The sequence below is a fragment of the Somniosus microcephalus genome, chromosome 29 (genome assembly GCF_052327205.1).
Source record: "Somniosus microcephalus isolate GS21.2 chromosome 29, FLI_Smic_1.0, whole genome shotgun sequence".
NCBI lineage: Eukaryota > Metazoa > Chordata > Chondrichthyes > Squaliformes > Somniosidae > Somniosus > Somniosus microcephalus.
The window spans coordinates 34,435,070-34,461,105 of NC_141015.1; the positions used below are offsets into that span (position 1 = coordinate 34,435,070).

At 48.1% G+C, this 26,036-nt stretch overlaps 1 protein-coding gene across 2 annotated transcripts in view; it reads left to right on the forward strand.

Moving 5' to 3' along the window:
* LOC147098628 (annexin A4-like) overlaps positions 1-26,036 on the forward strand; it is an 86,571-nt gene that overhangs the window by 55,331 nt on the left and 5,204 nt on the right. For both annotated transcript variants that reach the window (XM_085970568.1, XM_085970569.1), the window contains 7 exons: positions 1,296-1,409; positions 3,338-3,428; positions 7,338-7,417; positions 8,992-9,048; positions 14,517-14,610; positions 15,554-15,649; positions 22,551-22,609. In XM_085970568.1, coding sequence (XP_085826694.1) covers positions 1,296-1,409; positions 3,338-3,428; positions 7,338-7,417; positions 8,992-9,048; positions 14,517-14,610; positions 15,554-15,649; positions 22,551-22,609 — 591 coding nt within the window. The remainder of the gene's footprint in view (positions 1-1,295; positions 1,410-3,337; positions 3,429-7,337; positions 7,418-8,991; positions 9,049-14,516; positions 14,611-15,553; positions 15,650-22,550; positions 22,610-26,036) is intronic.

Consider the following 26,036-nt stretch of genomic DNA (forward strand, 5'->3'; position numbering starts at 1 on the left):
TCCTCGAATAGACATTAACACTGGCTGATTAATGCATTGGTGTTTTTGTTTGTTGTTGCTTGTGCCAGTAGTTGCACTAGCTTCTGTAACCAGCTTGACCTGAAAATTTACTGATTTCATTTTGTTTGTTTGTTACCCACACGCTAGGAATAATTCTATTCCAATTGCTAAAATCTGGGACTTGCTATGGTTATTTCCTCCTGGTAAGTTGGCAGTTGGGCCCGTCTTCAGCTGCACTAAGCAACCAATGGCCAGTAGTTAAAAGATTTCTGCTGGCTCAGTGGGCAGCACTCTCGCCTCTGAGTCAGAAGGTTGTGGGTTCAAGTCCCACTCCAGAGACTTGAGCACAAAAATCTAGGCTGACACTCCAGTGCAGTGCTGAGGGAGTGCTGCACTGTCGGAGGTGCCGTCTTTCGGATGAGACGTTAAACCGAGGCCCCGTCTGTCCTGTCAGGTGGATGTAAAAGATCCCACGGCCACTATTTCAAAGAAGAGCAGGGGAGTTCTCCCTGGTGTCCTGGGGCCAATATTTATCCCTCAATCAACATCACTAAAAACAGATGATCTGGTCATCATCACATTGCTGTTTGTGGGAGCTTGCTGTGCATAAATTGGCTGCCATGTTTCCTCCGTTACAACAGCGACTACACTCCAAAAGCCCTTCAATGTCTGTAAAACGCTTTGGGACGTCCTGAGGACGTGAAAGGCGCTATAGAAATGAAAACTTGAAAGAAAAACACGTATACATTGTCTTGTGTCTCTCAAACAGTGCTACACATGCAATGGCTGTTCTGTGTTATACAAAACAAATGTACATTTTCTAGTAAGATCAGTGTCATTGTGTAGATTATGATGGCTCTCAAAGGTAACCTAATTTCAATATTCGAGACAAATTCATAGTCCTGGGGTAGTGTGGGTAAGCAGTGGATGGAGGGAAAGGACCTAGTAGTAGGCTTGTGTGTCTCCACATAGGCCCCAACTACTAACCTTTATTTAATGCTCGGATTTAGCCGCCTCCTCCTCTTCTGGGGTCTTCCAGCCCCCTTTAAATCTCTTCCGGTGTGGCAGCTGTGGTCTCACTGCAGCACCGACAGAATTTTCCTGGTTGGGAACGACGGGCTCCCTCTCGATGACCGACTGGGTGGGGGGAGGTGGTGGCGGGCGTGCGGGGTCATATGATGAGACCCGGCCTGTGAAAATGGTCTCGTCCTGACCCAGAGGAAGCACCAGGCCGCCTGTGCCCTCAGTCGCTGCGCAGTTGCAGAGTATTTACCGTTTCTCCTTTTCTGCTGCAGGATTTGATAAAGGAGCTGAAGTCTGAGCTATCGGGTAATTTTGAGAAGGCGGTCCTGGCACTGCTGAAGTCCTCCACCCTTTATGATGCAACTGAACTGAAGGAAGCAATCAAGGTTAGTGATGAGCTGGCGTGTAGATCCACAGGGCTGCTGAACAGTACAGCAGAAGGCACGTTTTATATAGAATGCATCAAATGTACTGCACAGAAACAGGCCGCTTGACCCATCTGGTCCACGGCGGTGTTTATGCTTCACACGAGCCTCCTCCCACCTTGCTTCACCTCACCCGATCAGCATATCCTTCTATTCCTTTCTCCCTCGTACATAAATAGATTGCCCTTAAATGCATCTATACTAATTGCCTCAACTACTCCCTGTGGTAACGAGTTCCACATTCTCGCCACTCTCTGGGTAAAGAGGTTCCTCCTGAATTTCCTGTTGGATTTGTTGGTGACCATCTTCTATTGATGGCCCCCTAGTTTTGGATTACCCCCACAAATGGAAACATCTTCTCTACGTCTACCTGCTCAAACCCTTTCATAATTTTAAAGAGCTCTATCAGGTCACTCCTCCGTCTTCCTCTTTTCTAAGTCAGAAATGCAGTGGAAAAGTCTATTCAAAGTCCGCCTCCTAAGTGTTCCTTGTGATCTCCACTTTCTGTTTCTAGTTAATGTTGTGCTTAAAGCCAGCCAATTGCGCAGGTGGAACTGGGCTGTAAAACACACACAAATGCAGGCGCGTCCGTCTTTGTTAATCCTGGCCCAGGTCCTGGGGGGACCTTTACTGCTTTCAGCCACCCAATAACGTTTTAGGTGTATCTGGTTTCCCAAGCGAAGCATCTGCTGGCAGAAAGCCACTTGTCCGGTCTGATTTGAAAATATGCATATGCTATTTCTAATGTTGAGAGGACTGTCCAGTGCTTTTATTTTTAAACACGCACATGTTGCGGTTCGAGTAAATCGCCACTAAATGAAAGAGTTTAACTTCGACGAACTATAAATAAGTTGTTTATTTACCAGAACAGGATAATTACAGCAGGTAAGGTAGCAGATAAGATGGCTGACTGCAGGAGCACCATGTTGTAGGTCTTGTCCCAGCAGGGACTCCACAAGGACTAAGTTCACTCAGTGATACCCTCAGGCTTCCAGTATTTCTTCACATACTCCACTCTCACCCCTCCCAGAGACTTGAACACAAAAATCCAGGCTGACGCTCCCAGTGCAGTGCTGAGGGAGCGCTGCACTGTCAGAGGTGCCGTCTCTCGGATGAGACGTTAAACCGAGGCCCCGTCTGCTCTCTCTGGTGGACGTAAAAGATCCCATGGCACTATTTCGAAGAAGAGCAGGGGAGTTAGCCCCAGTGTTCCTGGCCAATATTTATCCCTCAATCGACATAACAAAAAACAGATTATCTGGTCATTATCACATTGCTGTTTGTGGGAGCTTCCTGTGCGCAAATTGGCTGCCGCGTTTCCTTCTGACGCGGAGGCGAGGGTGCTACCAACTGAGCCACAGCAGACACTGGCCAAGAACAACATGACCTACTCCAATAGCACGCGAGGGTATTGCACGACGGTTTATTTGTAAAGTTTATTAAACACCCAGTAAGAGACTTTTTTTTCTCCCTCCTCCAATGCATTACTTTTATAAAACATTTCTCCCTCGCTATATCTTTCAATATTGGGTTTCAGAGGGTACCTACGGGGCATTGTCGGTGCTGTCCACGTGCGGAGAACAAGTTCAAATAAACCCCAAATTTCTCCGTCGGACCTGAGGCCTTGTGACGTGACGTGAGCACGCAGAGCGGTTGTAGTGCCAGCCAATCTTGGCAGTGGGGGGGGGGGGGGGCGGGACACACCCGGGATGGGTGGGGGCGAGTAAAAGGGAAGAGATAAGAATGTTGGGGAGTTCCGGGCTCCCACTCGTCGCTTGCTATCCACACACATTCTCACGGGTAATTGATTCTGCTGTAATATTGTTTTTTTTTTTTTTTTTTAAAGTGGGGGGGCGAAAAGGTTCTGACCATTTACTTTTTGTCTGCAGGGGGCTGGTACGGACGAGCAGTGTCTGATCGAGATCCTGGCGTCTCGCTCCAACGCGGAAATCCACGCTATCACCAAGGCCTACAAAACCGGTGAGATGTGACCGGCGTTGTGTCCAATTTACAAACCTCCCGCCAGAGTTGGCGACAAAGCCGAGGTTTTTTTTTGTAGATTGCTCATCTGCAGCTACGGTGGCGACTCTTTCATCAGGGGGCTGGTGGGGGGCGCGCTTTAATATTTTGGGACATTTCTCCAGAAAGACTCATTTCAATAGGGCAGCATTATCATGTCTTGTAAGACACTGTTCTGGGAATTACACTCCCATCAGGCACTGTGAACTTGATATTAAAAAAAAAACTGACTGTTTGTGCTCGGGGACTTCCCTGGTGTCTCGTTGGCTACGTGCACTGCCCGGTGTGGTACTCAATCATACGGACAAGGAAGATGCTTAGTCTGGGCTGATATCAGTTGTGACGGCAATAGGAGTGCCACGGTTGCCCACAATGTCTCCAGATTAGGTAGCGGATCCACACTTCCGATTCTTGGCCCTCTTGCTGTGAGTGCTTGTGCGTTTAGATGTCAAGTGAGGATGGAATCGGACTCCACCGCCCAATAGCTTGTTGGCTTGCGTCGTCCAGACTTGTACCTGGAAGGGCCACCTGGATTCGCTGCCAAAGGACTGATGGCACCAGTGGATCCATGCTCCCAACATGAGGAATATTGTTGCTTACAGATCACAGAATGAGGACCAGTTTGAGCTGTCCCCAGGTATAGGATGAGCTGTAGCCCTTGAGGTAGAGATTTTTGGAGCAGAATGCTCTTGTACCATTCTGGGAACTGAGCCTGCCTGGCAACTCCTTGTACAGCAGCAGCACCTCCTTCAAAAGACAGACTTGCATTGATGTAACACTGTATCACAAGTCTTCCAGATATCTCAAAGCGTTCAAAGAATTGCTCTGGAAGCCTATTTTGTGCACAAGATTCCTTTTTATAACAAGATGAATGACCAGTTAATCTGTTTCTTGCGGGGCCGGTTGAAGAAGAAACATTGATTAGGACACCAGAGAACACTCTGCCCTGCTTTAACCATGCCCAAACCACTGAAAAAGGCAGACGGGTCCTCGGTTTGACATCTCCTCCAAAGGACAGTACCTCTGACAATGCAGCACTCCCTCGGTACTGCACTGGAGTGTCAGCCTGGATGTTTGTGCTCAAGTCTCTGGAGTGGGACTCAAACCCACAACCTTCTGACTCCGAGGGGAGAGTGCTACCCACTGTCGGCCTAGAGTAAAAGCCACTTGTAGGAAGGAGAGTTCAAACGTAATGTCTTGGTGAATTTTCTGACACACTTTGAGGAATCCTCCTTAAGTTTAAAATATGAAAAAGAAAGAAAGACTTGCATTTCTATAGCGCCTTTCACAACCACCGGACATCTCAAAGCACTTTACAGACAATAAAGTACTTTTTGAAGTGTAGTCACTGTTGTAATGTGGAAAAAATGGCAGCCAATTTGCGCACAGCAAGTTCCCACAAACAGCAATGTGATAACATAGAAACATAGAAGATAGGAGCAGGAGTAGGCCATTCGGCCCCTCGAGCCTGCTCCGCCATTCAATGAGATCATGGCTGATCATCCAAATTCAGTTCCCTGTCCCCTTATCTCTTGATCCCTTTAGCCTTAAGATATATATCCAACTCACTCTTGAATATATTTAATGAATTGGCCTCTACTGCCTTCTGTGGAAGAGAATGCCACAGGTTCACCACTCTCTGGGTTAAGAAATTCCTCCTCATCTCTGTCCTAAATGGCTTACCCCTTATCCTTAGACTGTGACCCCTGGTTCTGGACTCCCCGACCATCGGGAACATCCTTCCTGCATCTAGTCTGTCCAGTCCTGTCAGAATTTTATAAGTTTCAATGAGATCCCCTCATTCTTCTAAACTCCAACGAGTATAAGCCCAATCGACCCAATCTCTCCTCATACACCATTCCTGCCATCCCAGGTATCAGCCTGGTGAATCTTTGCTGCACTCCTTCCATGGCAAGAACACCCTTCCTCAGATAAGGCGACCAAAACTGCACACAATATTCAAGGTGCGGTCTCACCAAGGCCCTGTACAACTGCAGCAAGACATCCTTGTTCCTGTACTCAAACCCTCTCGCTACGAAGGCCAACTGATGACTGGATAATCTGTTTTAGTGATGTTGATTGGGGGATAAATATTGGCCAGGACACCGTGGATAACTCTTCGAAATAGTGCCATGGGATCTTTTATGTCCACCTGAGAGAGCAGACGGGGCCTCAGTTTAACGTCTCATCTGACAGTGCCACACTCCCTCAGCACTGCACTGGAGTGTCAGCCTAGATTTATGTGCTCAAGTCCCACACAGTGGGAATTGAACCTACAACCTTCTGACTCAGAGGCGAGTGCGCAACCAACTGAGCCACAGCTGACAGACTACCTTATACTGGTTATTCAATAATAACCTTGAACTGTGTCTCATTTTGGCTTTGACTGCCAAAGGAACAGTTCCTGTGATGTTGGCGATCTATTGAGATGCCACAAAGCTGGGCAGACGACACAAAGCTGGGTGGGAGGGTATGCTGTGAGGAGGATGTCGTGAAACTCCAGTACAATTTGGGCAGAAACATGGCAAATGCACTATAATGTGGATAAATGTGAGGTTATCCACTTTGGTGGCAAAAGCAGGAAGGCAGATTATTATTTGAATGGCAATAGATTGGGAGAAGGGGAAGTGCAACGAGACCTGGGTGTCCTTGTGCACCAGTCGCTGAAGGTAAGCATGCAGGTGCAGCAGGCGGTTAAGAAGGCAAATGGTATGTTGGCCTTCGTAGCGAGAGGATTCGAGTACAGGAACAAGGATGTCTTGCTACAGTTGTACAGGGCCTTGGTGAGACCGCACCTTGAGTATTGTGTGCAGTTTTGGTCGCCTTACCTGAGGAAGGACGTTCTTGCCATGGAAGGAGTGCAGCGAAGATTCACCAGGCTGATACCTGGGATGGCAGGAATGACGTATGAGGAGAGATTGTGTCGATTGGGCTTATACTCACTGGAGTTTAGAAGATTGAGAGGGGATCTCATCGAAACTTATAAAATTCTGTCAGGCCTGGACAGACTAGATGCAGGAAGGATGTTCCCGATGGTCGGGGTGTCCAGAACCAGGGGTCATAGTCTAAGGATAAGGGTAAGCCATTTAGGACTGAGATGAGGAGGAATTTCTTCACCCAGAGAGTGGTGAACCTGTGGAATTCTCTGCCACAGAGGGCGGTGGAGGGCAGTTCATTAAATATATTCAAGAAAGTGTTGGATATATTTCTAAAGGCTAAAGGGATCAAGGGATATGGGGAGAAGGCAGGGACAGGGTACTGAATTTGGATGATCAGCCATGGTCGCATTGAATGGCGGAGCAGGCTCGAGGGGCCGAATGGCCTACTCCTGCTCCTATCTTCTATGTTTCTATGTCTGCTGAGCAGACTTTTAACACACACACATTTATTGCCCATCCCTCGTTGCCCTCGAGAAGGTGGTGGTGAGCCGCCGCCTTGAAACGCTGCAATCCGTGTGGTGATGGTACTCCCACAGTGCTGTTAGGGAGGGAGTTCCAGGATTTTGACCCAGTGACAATGAAGGAGCAGCCGATATATTTCCAAGTCAGGATGGTGTGTGACTTGCTACAGAGGGTTGACCTGTTTCCAAGCTTCCCTTGCCACGTATAGAATCAGCGTTGCGATTATAAGCCTTGGATGAGCTCGACATGACTTTAGATTTGCTTTGACCCTAAAGAAATCTTGCTGACCCACCTTCCCATCGCCGCTTCCCTCCTGCCTCAAGTGAATAGGCCTTTAGTGGTTGGTTGGTCTTTAGTGCCCTGGGACTGCCTAGATCGGTGTATGTGATGACCTGTTTCCTTTCTGGTCAAAGGCTACTTGCCACAGTCCAGCACCATGTGTAATACTGAACATGATTGTTTTTTGTAGAGTTTAAGAAGACTTTGGAGCAGGATATCAAGAGTGACACATCTGGACACTTCCAGAGGCTGCTGGTCTCCCTTATTCAGGTAATTTAGAGCAAATAGTGATGGATGAGGAACTAGGCCTGCTCCTGCTTTTGATTTCTCACTGCGTCCACCCTTCAGACTGAGCATGCTCATTTACATCAACAACAACTTGCATTTCTGTAGCGCCTTTGTAATGTAGTAAAACGTCCCAAGGCGCTTCACAGGAGCAATTTATAAAACACAATTTGACACCAGGCCACATAAGGAAATACTAGGACAGATGATCAAATGGAGCCAAGCCCTTTTCACAAAACTAGCCATCAGCAGTGTGTAGTAATGTAACTGTACCTGAAGTCAGTGTCCCAGTAAAGCTAAATATTTTTGGACTCTGTTACAATTGTCACATTGACTGTAAGTCTTTAAAAACCTGCGACCTCTACCGCCTAGAAAGAAGCACAAGGCAGCAGGAGCAGGGGAACACCATTACCTGCAAGTTCCCCTCCAAGTCACACATCATCCTGACTTTGAAATATATCGCCGATCCTTCATCGTCACTGGGTCAAAATCCTGGAACTCCCTCCCTAACAGCACTGTGGGAGTACTTTCACCACACGGACTGCAGCGGTTCAAGATGGCGGCTCACCACCACCTTCTCGAGGATAATGAGGGATGGGCAATAAATGCTGGCCTTGCCAGCGACGCCCACATCCCAGGAACGAATAAAAATAAAAGTCCTCATCCCTTCCAATTTTTGCCTTTCTCATCAACCTCCCTCGTAGCTTGGTCCTACCATAGATGGTATGAGTGTCACTCATTTCCACAGTCAGTCATTCTGACTGATCTGATGACATGCGCCACCTACAGCTCAGCAATAAATTACATTGCACGTATAGAACCAGCGTCGCGATTATAAGCTTTGGATGAGCTCGACATGACTTGAGGCTCAATTACATTTTACCTGGGCAGTTATAAAATCCCAGGCAGCTCTGATCACATACAGAAAGATATTTCGAAGTGCTGCAAATAGGGGGGGAAAAACAGGGAGCAGGAAGGGGGAAAGGGGAACAGTGGGTTTACGCCACAGTAGAAGAGAATAGGTGAGTTAGGAGGAGTTAAAATTTGGGTTATACAGAGAGAAGGGTTAAGAGGAAGCTTTTGAAAACCGGGAGAGAGAGAGATGGCAAGATGGGCACCATTAATGAGTGAGGCGGAGGGAAAAGAGCGCAAACCTTAGATAGAACTGGATTATAATTATTTTCACAGGATACCGTCTTTCAAAACTTCGGGTGTAAAAATGCTTGCATAAATCCCTTCAAGTATTATTTGAAGGAGAAAAATGTTAATGTTTGACCAAATGTCAACCATCTCCCCATGGAGAGGTTTATTTGAAATGAGTTTGAGACTCGGCAGGTTGTGATCGATGAGCCCATTGAGTTGCTGCTGTAGGAAGCCTTAGGCTGCTGACTTTGGCTGGGTTGCTCTTTTCCACCAAAGGGTTAATGGGATCCGTGTTGGAAGCTAACAAGTGGGTGGAAGTATAGCTCTAACTGGACCTGTCTGTTATGTGCGTACGCACCGAAAGTAACCCTTTATTTTTGGATAACCGTTGATTGCTCTCTCCTCCTGGTCCCCAGGGTAACCGCGATGAAAGCCAAAGCGTGGATCTAGCGGTTGTTAAAAAGGACAGTCAGGTAAGTCACAAAATATACTGGTATCCATCACCTTGTCAAAGTCCTAATTGGTGTGGGCAATAGTGGGATGCCCAGAGCAGACTGGACCCGTCGTCGTGGCTCTACAAATGCAAGTCTAGAACCAGGGGTCACTGTCTCAGAATAAGGGGTCGGCCATTTAGGACTGAGATGAGGAGAAATTTCTTCACTCAGAGGGTGGTGAATCTTTGGAATTCTCTACCCCAGATGGCTGTGGGGGCTCAGTCATTGAGTATATTCAAGGAAGAAATCGATAGATATTTGGATATTAAGGGAATCGAGGGATATGGGGACAGTGCGGGAAGGTGGAGATGAGGTAGAAGATCAGCCATGATCTTAATTGAATTGTGGAGCAGGCTCGAGGTGCTGAATGGCCGACTCCTGCCCCTATGTTTTTGGGCAGACAGACTTGCATTTATGTAGCGCCTTTCACGACCACCGGACGTCTCAAAGCGCTTTACAGTCAATGAAGTACTTTTGAAGTGGAGTCACTGTTGTAATGTGGGAAACACAGCAGCCAATTTGCACACAGCAAGTTCCCACAAACAGCAATGTGATAGTGACCAGATAATCTGTTTTTGTTATGTTGGTTGAGGGACAAATATTGGCCCCAGGACACCGGGGAGAACTCCCCTGCTCCTCTTCGAAATAGTGCCACGGGATCTTTTGCATCCACCTGAGGGAGCAGACGGGGCCTCGGTTTAACGTCTCATCCGAAAGACTGCACATCCGAGAGTGCAGCGCTCCCTCAGCACTGCACTGGGAGTGTCAGCCTAGCTTTATGTGCTCAAGTCTCTGGAGTGGGGACTTCAACCCACAACCTTCTGACTCGGAGGCGAGTGTGCTGCCCACTGAGCCACTGGCTGACACTGATCTAGTACAAGTGCAACGAGCCCGGCCCCCACATTTTGGAATTCTGTCTCCTCCCTCAGCTTCACACGTGGTATCGGTACGCAGTGATATGGTTGGCAAGCCAGTCCTGTTTTTGAGCATAATGTTAAAACCTGCTAGCCAGGTATACAAGGTAACGCAGGACTTTTATCAATGTTGTCGAGACTGTTATTGCCCTGTAGTGTAAGCAGAAAAAAAGTATGTGTTAATCAAGCTGAAATCTATTGGGTTGCCTTGCTCACTAAATAGCAAGCGGACACATTTCTCAAGAGCCCTGAGAAACTGTTTGTGCTGCTGAATTTAGAATTTAAAAACATGTGATATTTATATTGAGACTCGAGGGGCAGTTGTAGCTTTTAAAAGCTCTTTAGAATAATTTGTCCGTGACTAAACAAACCACTCCGGGTACAGGTATATTGTGTATCAGTAAAACAGGTTTATTAGGCATTAAACACCCTGTACAAAGAAGTAATACTTAACAAGAAGATAGTCGCAGTCTCTTCATCGAACCCCGGCCTTCCTTCTCTTGCTGTGTTCTGTTGACTGAAGTTTCTTCTTCCTGTGGCTTCGCGCTGCTTTCGGTGTTCAATATCTGCATTTTTATACCCCTTTTTCTCCCATTTTGCCTACGTGGCAGTAATTAGCTTCTCTGCCACCTGGTAAATGTCCCTCCTCCTTGCCAATCATCTTATGACCTCTGACGTAGGAAAACTACTAGGCACTTGGTCAGAGTATTAAACGAGGCTTTAATCGACTGTTTCACAACATGGAAGTCTAGTTGTGTCCTTCACTAGTTCCTGTTTACAAAATGTCCTGAGCAAGCTGGGCCCGTGCCCGAGTATTTATACTCTCCCTGGACAGCGCCACCAGCAGGCCGCCCAGTATATTTCATAAGTCCTTTCTACATGAATGGCACGATTTATTTGACCTCGTTAGTTCCACTAGGCCTCTTTCTGTGCATAACAAAATACCCTCATCTAAGAATTTCACTTTACAGAACATCCTTGAGGTGTATTCTAAACAGTTTGTCTATTCTGCAGTTTCTAAAATGAAGGCTCCAACTCCTATCTCTCTCTAGCTTTTATCTCTCTTCCATAACATTACCGAACTCCATGTCCCCGACAGTCTCCGTGTTTATTCAGCACCACATTCCATTACTCCAGTCATTTAAAACTGAGGTTTTTAGTCAGGTTGGCATAATTTCCCATCCTGCTTTGGTCTCAGCCATTCACCATTTTATGCAGGTTTTTTTTCGGTTTTTAACATACAATTTCGCATATTATAGTTATATAATAATGGTATAGAATCTTAATGTTTACTGAATCCTACAGGTACACTCTATCCTACACCGTAAACTGCAAGCGAAGCAGAGTTGAGCAATCTCCATCTAGTTCTTAGCAGACACAGTTCAAAATTATCAATGATTCAACAATAATTGTCAGTCTCGCTCAGGTGCCACGAAGGCGAGTGTGGGAAACACACTCACTGGGGGCAGTGGGGGTGGGAGGAGGGGCACGGCTTCGAACAGTGCTATTCTGAATTTGATATTAAACAACACTGTTCAGGTTGTGTAAATGGCACTTTACATAAGAACGTAAGAAATAGGAGCAGGAGTAGTCCGTACGGCCCCTCCTCGAGCCTGCTCCGCCATTCAGTAAGATCATGACTGAACTTCGACCTCAACTCCACTTTCCCGCCTGATCTCCATATCCCTTAGCGCCCAAAAATCTATCGATCTCATAATCTGCAATAACCTGTGCCACACTTGATCTGGGAGCATTGGATACAGGCAAAGGATTGTTTATTCCCAACACTGCCTCAACTTGGCGAAAACAAATAAAATTAACCATGAAAAGGAGTTAAAGGTCAACTTTTTTTTTTACCCCCCCTCTAGTACAGAGAAGCTGGTTTGTAGGATTTACTGAGAATGATCACAGGAGAGAGAAGAATCAGCACCTGTAGTTTGAGATATTCCCATTAATTAACTTGCTGATTAACCTCAAGTCATTGGAACAGGAGTAGGCCCTGAGCCTGTTCTGCTGTTCAATGAGATTATGGCGGTTGATCTGTATCTTAACTCCATTTACCCACCTTGGTTCTACATCCCTTAGTTTCTTTGTCAATCTCAATTTTGAACTTTTCAATTGACCCCCAGCCTCAACATTTATTTTGTGGGTGGGGAGAGAGTTCCAGATTTCCACTACCCTTTGTGTGAAGAAGTGCTTCCTCACTTCACCCCTGAACGGCCTGGCTCTAATTTGCTCCAGCAGTCTGCTGAACGCAATAACTACAACCAACGTTCTGACTGTCGCGATTCAAATTTTCAGTATATAAAGTATAAAGAAACCAAGGTAGTCATTTAGAATGTACAAAGTCCCCAGATAATTTTTTTTTTTAATTAGTTGATACAGGAACCAAAATGCTGGTAACCTCTGACCTTACCAAGTTCACCTTTTTTTAAAAAAATACAAGTCCGAGTTCTGGCCTGAAGAGTGATTAAACTCTGACCATGTTTACTTAACAGCAATTATCATCTGTTACTTTGAAGGAACTCGACTTGCAATATTTTAAGCAGATTGAAGGCGAAAACATTTAAAAATACCAAGCTTAATAATTTTTGAATGTGAAGAGTCCCAGCTAACAGACCGGCATAAAGGCCTTGTTTATCAGAAACTACTTTGTCAAATAGAAACCTTTTCAAAGCAACGATAAGGTTTATAGCGGCTTATCTGAAACACTGCCAAGTATATTCTGTATATTTTTGGATGTGTTAATAATAACTGTATCTTCGAGTCCATTCTCAGACAGACTGGCTCGTTTGATAGCGCTGGCGAAAGTGTCTTTGGCTTTTACAGTGTCTGTATATTTTTTAAAGACTTTCGAGTGCTGTACAATGTTCATAAAAACCTTCCAGGCCACTGCAGTCAAAATGAGAACTCAGCTGTGCAGCCTGCTTCCTGCAGAGACTGACTAACCTCCTAGGGTTAAAGCAAGCCTTGAGACAGGAAGTGTGGCAGAGACTCCAGTCAGACTCTCCCACTCTAAGAATGTAGCCAGGGCTTCAGATCCAAGTTGCACTACGCAGATCTGCAGTAGTTTAATCCAACCCTAGCTTTTGTTCTGCCCCCCGTGGGGGGGGGGTTAAGAAAAAAGGCATTTCCAGAAACTACTGCCGTACTTCACAGGCCTGGCTAAAAGAAACCTTTTTTTTTAACTGAACGGGCTTCATTTTTAAAAGGCTGGCATTTAAGTTGGAGGAATCCCCTGGTTAAATGGAAAGTGCCAATCCTAACGCTGTCCCATTAAATGTGAAATAAAACCGCACCCCAACAGTTGGTGAAGATCCAGACGGCGGATGTTGTTTTGCCTTGGCAGTAGGATTGATGCTTCCATTAATGAGTGCATAATTCGAAGAACACTCCAAGCTCCATTTATACATTTTAACAAATCAGACTTGTAGGTTATGTCCGTGTTTTGGTATAAATATTTTACATTTTATAAGATATGCAGCGGTGCCTGGCAACCAGTGTTTCCCCTCATTTTTTTTTCGTGCGCCGTCCCTTTAACTGGCTGCGCGGCCCATGTGCGGTTTCTTCCATATAAAATCCAGCGAGCGGCCTGCGCGGGACCTCCAGACCGCTGCGCAGCTTAGCGGGAGCGTTCTCTCTGCTGATCCTGTGCGGAGGAAGATGAGGAGAGATTGGGTCAATTGGGCTTATACTCGCTGGAGTTTAGAAGAATGAGAGGGGATCTCATTGAAACTTACAAAATTCTAACAGGACTAGATGCAGGAAAGATGTTCCCGATGGCGGGGGAGTCCAGAACCAGGGGTCACAGTCTAAGGATAAGGGGTAAGCCATTTAGGACTGAGATGAGGAGGAATTTCTTCACCCAGAGAGTGGTGAACCTGTGGAATTCTCTACCACAGAAGGCAGTTGAGGCCAATTCATTAAATATATTCAAGAAGGAGTTAGATATATTTCTTAAGGCTAAAGGGATATGGGGAGAAAGCAGGGACAGGGTACTGAATTTGGATGATCGGCCATGATCTCATTGAATGGCGGAGCAGGCTCGAGGGGACGAATGGCCTACTCCTGCTCCTATCTTCGATGTTTCTAAGTAATTGTAAGTTGAGGGGTTGTCATCTTGCTATCTTTGTGAGGGAGATAATTCAGGCACATGGTGATTTAAGAAGTATAAAAGCAATCCTGTGCCATTCTGTTGAAATCCCTGCCATGTATTGCCCACCCTCACTTGCCCGGAGTTTGATGCAACTGGGGCAGTTACGAGTCAACCACATTGGTGTGGGACTTGAGCCGCCCGTCAGCCAGACGGCAGGTTTCCTTCGCTGAAGGACAATCCTAACTGGTCATAACTTTTTTCCCAGTATTTGACGTGGTTAGCAACAAAGAACACCCCAGTAAATGTTGGCAAAGTTGATGCTTTGAAATGAAATGGTATTCAGAAAACAAAACCTGAACTGAATTTGGAGATTTGGACGGTGAAGTGGTTTATCACTGTTGAAGGCCTAATTGAATGCTCTTTTCTTGCCTTTTTAGGATTTGTATAATGCAGGAGAAGGGCGTATGGGAACAGACGAGTCGAAGTTTAACGCCATCCTGTGCGCAAGGAATAGATCCCACCTGAAAGCAGGTAATTGTGTCGTTCCGACTGCTGTCCTGAAAAGTAACTTTCTGTGAAAATCGTAACTAAAATTAAGGAGTATCCTGAAACACCTTTCAGTAAACTCTCGGGCAGCCCCATTCGCACATTAGATCATCACACTTCTTCCCCCATTGTGTCAAGGTGAATTGCTGACTTGAGCCATCTAGAGTTGAGCTGAGTAATTTTGTGTATATTTCTCTTTAATTCATTCATGGGATGTGGCCGTCGCTGGCAAGGCCAGCATTTATTGCCCGTCCCTAATTGCCCTCGAAGGTGGTGGTGGCGAGCCGCCGTTTCAGAGGGCAGTTAAGAGTCAACCACATTGCTGTGGGCCTGGAGTCACATATAGGCCAGACCAGGTAAGGACAGCAGATTTCCTTCCCTGAAGGACATTAGTGAACCAGATGGGTGTTTACGACATGGTCACCATTAAGAACATAAGAAATAGGAGCAGGAGTCGGCCATTCAACCCCTCGAGCCTGCTCCGCCATTCAATGAGGTCATGGCTGATCTTCTACCTCATCTCCACTTTACCGCCCTATCCCCATATCGCTTGATTCCCTTAATATCCAAAAATCTATCGATCTCTCAGGCTATTTGAAAAGAACGCACGCACACCCGCTTCCGTGCACGCTTGCATCCACGTGCACACATACACACACTTCCACAGTGGTTGCCAGGCAGGAGCGGGAACCCTGGATGATTTTCCGCTTCCCTAACCTCAGGGCGATGCCGCCATTTGTAGTTCACCTGCCTCTGCCCCATCTGGTATCGGCTAACTTGGCACAGATTAGAGATTAAACCCTGGAGCCTGCCTGACTCGTGCGGCTCAGAGACTCGACTTTATAAACTCTCCAGGAATCTTAAGCCAGTGCTTCGTGAGCAAACTATTGAGACGTTTTGTGGCTACAAGTTCTGTTTTCCATTTCAGTGTTTGAGGACTATCGGCAGGTGTGTAAATACGATATTGAGAAGACCATCAGCCGGGAGATGTCTGGGAACCTGGAGAGGGGCATGGTAGCAGTAGGTAAGGCATCCTCAGTCTAATGGTGATGTATATCTCACTGTACTTGTCACAGCTAACATGGTGTCGCAGGTTTAATCAGGTTGTGTAGGTAGAGAAGGGAGATCTTCAACAACTGGACTACGACTTTAAGTTGGGAGGAGGGGAGAAAGGTTTAATTAGAGTGTTCTGATTTGTTGAGATGGTTTCCCCTAAAACCTAAGGCAAAGGGAAATGTTGCCTTGATGCACAGAAACTATTGATGGAGTGAGATGGGACCCACAATTGGTCGTACAGGGCTTCCTGAGTGCAACCATTAATGGTGCCACTGCTGTGTAAGAACTCAAAAAAAGATAGTTATATAATGCTTTCCATGTCCGCAAGATGTCCCAATGCTCTTCCCAGCCAAGGAGTTACTTCTGAAGTGTCAGGTGTTGTTCTGCAGGCGAATAGGGCAGCCAATTTGCACACAGCAAGGTCTCGCAAACATGAATGATAAATGACCAGCCAGTCTGTTTCGGGTGGTGTTGGTCGAGGGATATCTGTTGGCCGAGACACCGGGACACCGCCCCTGCTCTTCTTCAAATAGTGACATGGGAATCTTTTACATCACTTTGAAGAGGCAGACAGTTTTAACATCTCCCCTGAAAGACCTCTGACAATGCAGCACTCCCTCAGTACTGCACTGAAGTGTCAGCCCAGATGATGTACTCGAGTCTTGGGAGTGTGGCTTGGAACCCACGGCCTACTGAGTCAGAGCGAGAGTGCTGCCACTGAGTAGGCACTTGTTGAAACACAGCCAGTATGTTTAATTTCTTTCTTGGAGAAACCCTGTTGAAAGTACCAGGGGTAGTGGGTTCTGTTTTTGACACTGGCAGCAACGATTCCATAGTCCCATTTTGGAACGGAGAGTATGGACAGCACCATAGATAAAGCAAGGGAAAGTTATCGAGGGAGCTGAGAGCAGTATGTCAATGTTATATATCGATGTGCACGTAATGCTTTTCCTCGTGTGTTTCCCTCTCTGATGCTTTCTGGATTCTCGGTTCGTGGGTTAGTACAGTGAAGTGTGTTACAGTTGTCTTTCCATTTGTCTGGTGCATGTGCACTTTGTGTATGTATGTCCGCAATAGGCCGATTTTAAAGGGGCACTCCACTCGTGAGGGCGTGTTTGGCACATGCAGCACGTGGGAGAGTAATTTATGGTTGAAACGTAGGGGACCGTGCGCACCCACATTTCTGGTTTTGTACTGCCGGGGCAAGACCCCCACCCTAGGTGCAATGGCCTAGCTTGCACTGAGTTACAGCCCCTGTGGGATGTGTTGACAGTTCCTCTCCCTCTCCCTCTGCCGAAAACAGATGGTTTACCAGCTGCTTTTTCATGAATATCCCGCCGTTTGGATTCCCCCTATTAAATTGGGTGTGGTGTGTTTTTTTTTGATCCCACTCGGTGCTGTTTTTCTTTCCTTTGTTTTTGAAGTGGTCTGCGTGTTGTTCCGGCAATCGGTTTCCATCCTCCGGGTGGCATGCGTCATATATTCCGAGTCACCGTTGTTTGGGCCGCACGAGTTCTCATTCCACGATGAAATGTAGCATTTCCAGCAGAGGGTTCTTAACTAGGCTCCCTGACTCAGCAAGGCTGAAGATGATTGTCGGCGATATTTTTGCGCACATGTTCAGCGCACTATTTTTTAATGGGAGGCGGTCACAACAGATTAGCCGCCCCGTAACGTTAACGGGGAGAGGACCTTGATCCGAGCGTGCTGAATAAATAATGCTGCCCACAGCAATTGCTAGCTCCAGTCTCTGTACTCGGATAAGGTTTGGAATGTGGATTGACCTTGATGCGCCCGAGTGTCACCCTATCTCGACACTGATGATAATTGAGGTGTTATGTTGCCGTTCTGCAGGGGTCTGCGCTCCTCCAGCTAGGTTTGTGAGTCTTTCTCGCGCTTGGCTTGCTGAGCCGCCTGGTTGGTGATGGGCTGCCCTTCTCTCGGGAGGAGGTGGACAGGCGGTGCATCAGCGGAGCTCGCTGCCCCGTGGACTGGTTGAGGCAGATAGCATTGCCTCATTTTAAAAGGGGGCGACTGGACGAGGGAGAAGAGAATCATAGAAACTTATGGCACAGGAGGAGGCTATTCGGCCCATCGTGTCTGTGCCGGAAAGAGGGCTATGGGAGCAGGGTAATTAGAGTGGGAGGAGGCTTGTGTATAGTATAAAGACCGGCATAGACCAGTTGGGCCGAATGGCCTGTTTGTATTCTTTATGAGCGCATAAATCTAGGCTGACACTCCCAGTGCAGTGCTGAGGGAGTGCTGCACTGTCGGAGGTCTTTCGGACGAGACGTTAAACCGAGGCCCCGTCTGCTCTCTTGGGTGGACATAAAAAATCCCACGGCACTATTTCGAAGAAGAGCAGGGGAGTTATCCCCGGTGTCCTGGCCAATATTTATCCCTCAATCAATATAACAAAAACAGATTATGTGGTCACTATCACATTGCTGTTTGTGGGAGCTTGCTGTGCGCAAATTGGCTGCCACATTTCCTACATTACAATAGTGACTCCACTTCAAAAGTACTTCATTGGCTGTAAAGCGCTTTGAGACGTCCGGCGCTATAGAAATGCAAGTCTTTCTTTTGTTATACTGTAGATTCCACGTAATTCTATGTAGTCCCTGCAGCAAGCTCCTAATGGAGGAGCACAGAGCAAAACTCATTTTGCAGGGGTAATGGAATAGTCTGTGGTGCTGGCTTCTCCAGAAATATCACCCTTCTCTCTCTGCCAGAAATAGTGGTTTCCCTCTGCTCTGCCCCACTCCCTTTTAACCTGGCGTGTCCTGCCTGCTCCATCTAGTGGCCACGCTCTAAAGCTGCAGTGTTCTCCTCCCAGTCGAGGTGGGAACTGAGCGAGCGTTGGGCAGCCCTATGCACAATCCCATTATTAGCTGATCAAAATAAAGCTGCTTTACTGTCTGGTATTAGGTTAGCTGAAACGCCAGCTGTCGTCTTCCAGGTTATTATTGGCCTCCTTTCCTTCCACTACGCTTTCCCCTGCTCCGCCCCTCCTGAGGTTGCCCTTCATTTCAAAGAAAAGACTTGCATTTGTCTAGCGCCTTTCATAACCTCAGGACGTCCCAGAGCGCTTTACAGCCAGCACAACTTTTGGATTGTAGTCACTGCTGTAATGTGGGAAACGCGGCAGCCAGTTTGCGCACAGCAAGTTCCCACAAACAGCAATGCGATAATGACCGGATAATCTGGGTATTTTTTTTAGTGATGTTGATTGGGGGATAAATATTGGCCCAGGACACCGGGGAGAACTCCCCCCTGCTCTTCGAAATAGTGCCCAAGGGATCTTTTTTACCTGCACCTGAGAGCGCAGACGGGGCCTCGGTTTAACGTCCCATCCGAAAGACGGCACCTCTGACAGAGCAGCACTCCCTCACTGTTGCACCCATTCCGAGCTGAAGGGACAGATTCGAGGCCTGATTCCAGGCTTCTCCCGATACTGCTCGGTCACCGGCTAGTGGGAGGCCAGGAGCTCCCATTCTTCATTTCTGTGCCCTGTTTAGAATTATCTCCTGCCTCTGTGCGATCTGTCTGCTGTAAAAGGGCCGATTGTCATTTTGAGCGAGGACAGAGTAGAACATTTGCATGTGAAGAGAACATTCCTGTCAGTGACTTGTTTTCTACTGACTCCCTTGTATCAGTGAGCAGTGTAGTGCGATTCCCTGAACCTTCGAGACCGAGCGTAAAAGTATCCAGATTGTGAATGGTGAATTGAAAGCTTTTCAAATTAATACAAACGCCAATCTGTAGTACTTTTCGTAAAAGGGTGGCCGTGCGGTGGGTAAGCCTTTATTGCTTAACATGTAAAAAAAAAAATCCCATGTCGTGAATTTAATTCCACCTTCACTCCGCGCACCAGCAACAGTGAGGGAGGATTCACAGTCCAAAACTGAGCCGCCGGAATCCCAAAACTGGCGTCAGATTGCAACCAATAAGGAAGAAAGAACTTGCATTTCTATAGCGCCTTTCACAACTTGAGGACATCCCAAAGCGTTTTACAGCCAATGAAGTACTTTTTTTCAATTGTAGTCACTGTTGTAATGTAGGAAACACAGCAGCCAGTTTTCGCACAGCAAGCTCCCACAAACAGCAATGTGATAATGACCGGATCATCTGTTTTGGTGATGTTTCTGTAATCCGGTGATGTTTCTGTAATCCAGTAATGTGGTGTTAGTTTTAGATCATCACGGCTGCTGGAGCTTAAGGGGTAAAAAATTGGGTAGCGCCCTCTTTAGGGCCCTGAAAAAGTTAGCGCCCTCGCGGCCCATTTTCCCAGGTAACGCCCCGAGAGGGAGGAGGGGCGCTACTGAAAGCGCCCCACGTCCCTCTTGGGGTGATGCGTCGCGCCGCGGTACTGCAGACCTTCCTCCCCTTATTAAAGGGGAGGGGCTTTGCGCAACGCGACCCGGGGCCCAGCTGGACCACCAGGGACTCGAGAGGAGTGCCGGGCTCACTGGGAGAGAAGCCAGCACCCCGTGGGGTGGGGGGGGGGGGGGTGGCTTCACGGGGGCCAGGGACAGCAACGGGGGGGGGGGGGGGGCGGGTGCTGGCAGGCGGCCAGCAACAAAAATGAACGCCCGCCACCTCCCCTTTAACTAGCACCGCCCCGACCCCGGCGGACAAAGCGTCCGGCGGTAAGTCGGGGGGGACGCCACCCAACATTACAGCTGGGGCTGAATTTCGTGCAAGGTGTTAGCGGCGCCGCGCCCAGGCGCTAGTTGATTTACGCCCCGTTAGCGCCCTCTTAGGGTGTTAACGGGAGGCGCAAATCAACCAAATTTAGCCCCCCCAAGTGTGTAAAACTCAGGCTGAGGAAGGCAGAACGTTGTGTTCTTGCCCAGGGTAGTTGCTACGTATTGAGCTGTCCGCTCGTGTAGCATTTTTAATGTAGTAAAATACCCCGGGGCACTTCACAGAATGGGAGTTTGTAGGCCCAGCTGGAGTAAGGAGGAGAGTGAGGGGAGGTGGCTGAACAGGGGGCTTTTGGAGCTGGGGGAGAGACGTAGCAAGTCCGAGGGGTTTGGTAAGAGAATGTCGGCATACAGGGACAAGATGGCTGAAGGTTTAGCTGCAGGGAAGGGTGGGGAACGCTTGCTGTAGACTAGAGTCAAAGACTCGAGGGTGCAGAGATGGAGTACGGTGAGGCTGTGAGGGGACTTGTCAATGAGAACAAGGGTTTGTGTGTGAGGAGCCCTTTAATAGTCTGTTTGATGGAATAGCCCAGGGCCCTATGCTAATCCCAACCAAAGGGGCACTTTTGCTTGATGAGCATCAAGACCTCTTTTGCATGTTTAAGACTGGGAACAGACTGTGTGCAAGGAATCGTGGGGTGAAATGGCGCGGACGCAATGGGCTGAAGGGCCTCTTTCTGTGCTGTATAACTCTATGGGGGAGAAATTGGGTAAGTAGCGCCACTTGTTAGCGCCTAAAGAGGCAGGCAGTGGCTGTAGCGCCACTGGCTGCGCCTCCCGCGATATTCAGGAGGGGCGCTAATGGTGGCGTTAGCCTGTTGCGCTGCGCCGCCACCGATGACGTCATCGGTGTGAGCAGTGCCCCGTTCGCGATATTTGGTAGCGAACGCCGCAGTTGCGCCGTTCGCTACCCGCGCCCGGTTCACGGGGCCTTACTGTGCCGGCAGTGGTGCAAGTTAAGGTGGAGGTGCGGGGCGGCCGCTTTTTCGGCGGCCGCCTGCCAGCACCTCCGTCCCCGGCCTCCTAACCCCCCCCCCCCCCCCCCCCGCGGCATTGCCAGCTGTTTCCCGAGAGCCCGGCACTTCTCCTTGGTGCTGGGCTCATTTGCCGGCACTCGCGAGCAGGGATCGCGCTGTTGCAGGCCCCTCCCCCTTAACAGTGGGAGGAAGGCCTGCAGTACCGCAGCGTGCCGTGCCGCAGCGTGTGGCGCTGCGGCACGTTGCGCTGCGATAATCAGTTTCAGCGCCCTAAGAGGGACGCGGAGCGCCTCGAGCCTCGCCCCGTGTCCCTCGAGGGGCACTGAAACTGAATTTCTGGCGATCGGTATTACTCCAATCGCTGCGCTAAATCCTGCGCTCAGGCGACTTTGGCGCCCCAACCCAATTTCTAGGCCTATGACTCTATCCCCAGGTGCAATACTCCCAACGTGCTACAGGCTTCCTGTACTCGAGCACCAGTTGAGTTTCCCCCCTCAGCCCTTCCTGATCTTTCTCTTCTCTCCGATTATTAGTGGAGCTCGTCAACAAATGTCGAGCCGAGAAATCCGTCTCGGGCGATGGCACATTACGAGCATTATCGGACCGGTCGCCCGTTCTCCCCATTGCCTGATATTCCGTTCCATTGACTCCACTGGAACTGAACATCAGGCGCTGCGTATAATGGGCGGCCGGTCAGATACCGCCCATACTGCGCCACCGCCGCCCGAGACGGCTTTCGAGCCCCCTGGTGTTTTCAGGAGTTCTCCACACCCTCCCCGGAATAACCTCTTCTCCATTGTCCGACTAATGTTTTAGTTTGTTTGCCCCTTTAAAGATGTGCTGAGGTGTTCCATTGCCTGTCAATGGCCAGAGATGCATTAACTCCTGGTTGCTGCCAGTGACCCCTGTAAGTTCCCTGCCAGTGCCCTCCAGGCAACCCGCGCAGCCTGCTTGCCGGCATTTCAGTGTAAAAACCGTGAACGTGCGGTATTTTGAATGGCCCTTAAAGGGGCCACGCAGGACTAAAAAAAATTACAGGGAAGCTCGGTTGCTGCTGAGATATGCTCGGTTTCTAATTTGGTTGTGTGTGTTTGTGCTTGTTGTGGGTTTGTGTATAATTTATACATGTTGTAGTATTATTTATATCCTAGCAATGACTAATATGTAACTAATGTTTATTTCACAGTGAAATGTCTGAGAAATACTCCGGCCTTTTTTGCTGAGAGACTCTACAAATCCATGAAGGTAAAGCTTAATGTCGCTGTTTATTTTGCTTGGTTGGGTGGGGTACGCTTTACACTAGATCCATACTCATTGGACCTCCCCACCCATGACTGACCTACGCAAGAAAAAGCTGGAGATGGAACAGGTTTTTAAGCAAGTGCAGGGGCAGGGAAAGGGGGGAGGGGAGGAAAGAACAAAAGGGAAGGTCTGTGATAGGATGGAAGGCAGGAGAGATTAAATGACAAAAGGGATGATGGTGCAAGGCACAAGGAGATGGTAATGGGACAAGGCTTTTTCCAGTTCTGACGAAGGGTCATCGACCTGAAACGTTAACTCTGTTTCTCTCTCCACGGATGCTGCCTGACCTGCTGAGCATTTCCAGCATTTTCTGTTTTTATTTCAGATTTCCAGCATCCGCAGTATTTTGCTTTTGTATTAGGGAACATTGGTGGTTGAACTAAGGGTTCCTGAAGTTCGGAAGGGAAAGGAAATAGAACAGAAAGGGGTGGAAGACACATCTTTGGAAAACAATATGCATTTTCTTTACTCCAAATTTAAAATTCTCCTCCTCAGGTTTAAATCCCTCCATGGCCTCACCTCTCCCTATCTCTGTAGCCTCCTCCAGCCCTACAACCCTTCAAGAACCATGCGTCCCTCCAACTCTGGCCTCTTGTGCACTCCCCATTCCTTTCACCCCACCACTGGCGGCCGTGCATTAAGCCATCTAAGCTCTGGAATTCCCTCCCTTAGTTGTTTACTGACCAGCGGAAAAAGCTTTTGCCCAATTTACTTCAGCATTTGCAAAGAGCAAAGACGAGTTAATATTTTGAATGCAAATCTTTAGTCGGAACTGAAAACTGGAATGTAAGCAAGTGTTTAAGTGTACAGGCAGGAAGGGGCAGGGCAGGGCAAACCGTGTCTGAATATTTTTTGCATGAAGACAAAGCTGTTTTTCAAATTGTACCCAATTTTTCCCAGAGGAGTAATCATTAGATTTTTCCCTCCCCCGTGTACTCTGTGCTGTTAGTGCAAAGTGAACCACTTCACTATTGTTACTTTGTGGAATAAAAGGAGAAAATACTGGAAACACAAGGCAGGTCTGGCAGCATGCTTTAAGAAAAAAGGTTAGCGTTTGGGATTTTTTTCCAACTTCTCTGCCTCCTCCGTAAGGTCTGACTAGTTTGGGCAGCTCATTGCTGTTGCTGAGTGTCAGACAGCTGATTGTCCCTTTGTGGTTGAACCTTGTCCGACAATGCCGTTCACCTTGTTCTTTAAATGAGGAATTTGCAGAGAAGGAGGAGCTTCAGTAGCCTATTTTAAATAAACCAATAGGGTTGCCCCAGTGGCCCCTCAAAACCGAGGAGTCGCCACTAGTATAGTTGCACATAACCAAACTAAAATGAACTCGTAATTTGAATCATCGTGTTATGATCAGTGTCGATAAGACACTCTATGCCACGCTGGAGTCCACTGGTTGCGGAAGCCCCCAATTGGAGACCCGTGAAATAGAGGCAGGCAGCCCGAGTGACGGCCCCCCCGCGGGCCGCGCTCAGCCTGAACCTGTGAATGGCCGTCTTTGCCAGGCCCAGGAACAGACCCGTGAGAAGGTCCTCCGACTAGCCTCCCTGGTTAGTTGGTGGAGTTCTGGGACGTCAGTCGAAAAGGAGCCAGAACAAACAGTTGGGAGGGTTGGGCTAAGTTACCCCGCAGTATTTATGAATGACTTCGATGACGGCATAGCAAGTCATATATCCAAATTTGCCGATGACAGAAAGATAGGTGACATGGTAGGCAGTGTAGATGGAAGCATTAAATTACAAAGGGATATTGACAGATTAAGTGAATGGGCAAAACTGTTTCAAATGGATTTCAATGTGGGCAAACGTGAGGTCATCCACTTTGGACCTAAAAAGGATAGAACAGGGCACTTTCTAAATGGTGAAAGGCTAAAAACAGTGGCGGTCCAAAGAGACTTGGGGGTCCAGGTACATAGATCATTAAAATGTCATGAACAGGTACAGAAAATAATCAAAAAGGCTAATGGAATGCTGGCCTTTATATCTAGACGACTAGAATACAAGGGGGTAGAAGCTATGCTGCAGCTGTACAAACCCTGGTTAGACCACACCTGGAGCACTGGGAGCAGTTCTGGGCACCACACCTTAGGAAGGATATATTGGCCTTGGAGGGAGTGCAGCGCAGGTTTACCAGAATGATACCCGGACTCCAAGGGTTAAGTTACGAGGAGAGATTACAGAAATTAGGGTTGTACAGGTACAACACCGGTAATCCGGCACCCGATGGTCCGGCACCTTCAGTGGTCCGGCACGAGGAAGGTCCTGCTGTCACATTCCCTCCCTGGGATGGGTCCGGCTCGGGTCCCGGGACCGCCGCCAGGTCAGGATCAGCGCCTGGACCGCGCAGCATCAACAACGGCTCAGCGGAGCGATCGAGCCCGAGCAGCCCGTGGGCGGCGGGGTCGGCGGCGGCACAGGGAGGGCAGCAGCAGGAAGAGGAGGGGCAGGTGGTGACGATGTTTGTGGTGACTTTCGACACCTTCAGTGGTTCGGAATTTTCAGTGGTCCGGCACCGGCCTGGTCCCGAGGGTGCCGGATTACCGGGGTTGTACCTGTATTTCCTAAAATTTTGATGGTTAAGAAGTGATCTGATCAAAGTTTTCAAGATATTAAGGGGAACAGATGGGGTAGATAGAGAGAAACTATTTCCGCTGGTTGGGGATTCTAGGACTAGGGGGCAGAGTCTAAAAATTAGAGCCAGACCTTTCAGGAGTGAAGTTAGGAAACACTTCTACACACAAAGGGTGGTAGAAGTTTGGAACTCTCTCTTCTGCAAATTGATGCTAGGTCAATTGTTAATTTTAAATCTGAGATTGATAGCTTTCTGTTTACCAAAGGTATTAAGGGATATGGGGCAAAGGCGGGTATCTGGAGTTAGGTCGCTGATTATCCATGATCTCATTGAATGGTGGAACAGGCTCGAGGGGCTAAATGGCCTCCTCCTGTTCCCTCTACAATCTGCATTGGCTTCCCACTCACCCAGAGGGTTCCCCTGACGATGGGGCCACTTTCAGTAGACTGGTGGTTGCGGCTCCGCTGTCTGTTCTACGACCCGCTCGATTTTCAGTTCCATTGAAACCAGTGGGAAGGAAAATCAGGCGTGGCAGTCAACGGACTGTCATGTCTGGCCTTGTCTCGGCATAGGCAGTCTAGCTGTACTCCACCAACTCGTGATAATGTGACAATGACCAGATGATCTGTTTTTAATTATGTTGATTGAGGGACAAATATTGGCCAGGACACCGGGGAGAATTCCCCTGCTCTTGTTCGAAATAGTGGCCATGGGATCTTTTACGTCCACCTGAGAGAGCAGACTCGGTTTAACATCTCATCCGAAAGATGGCACCTCCGACAGTGCAGCGCTCCCTCAG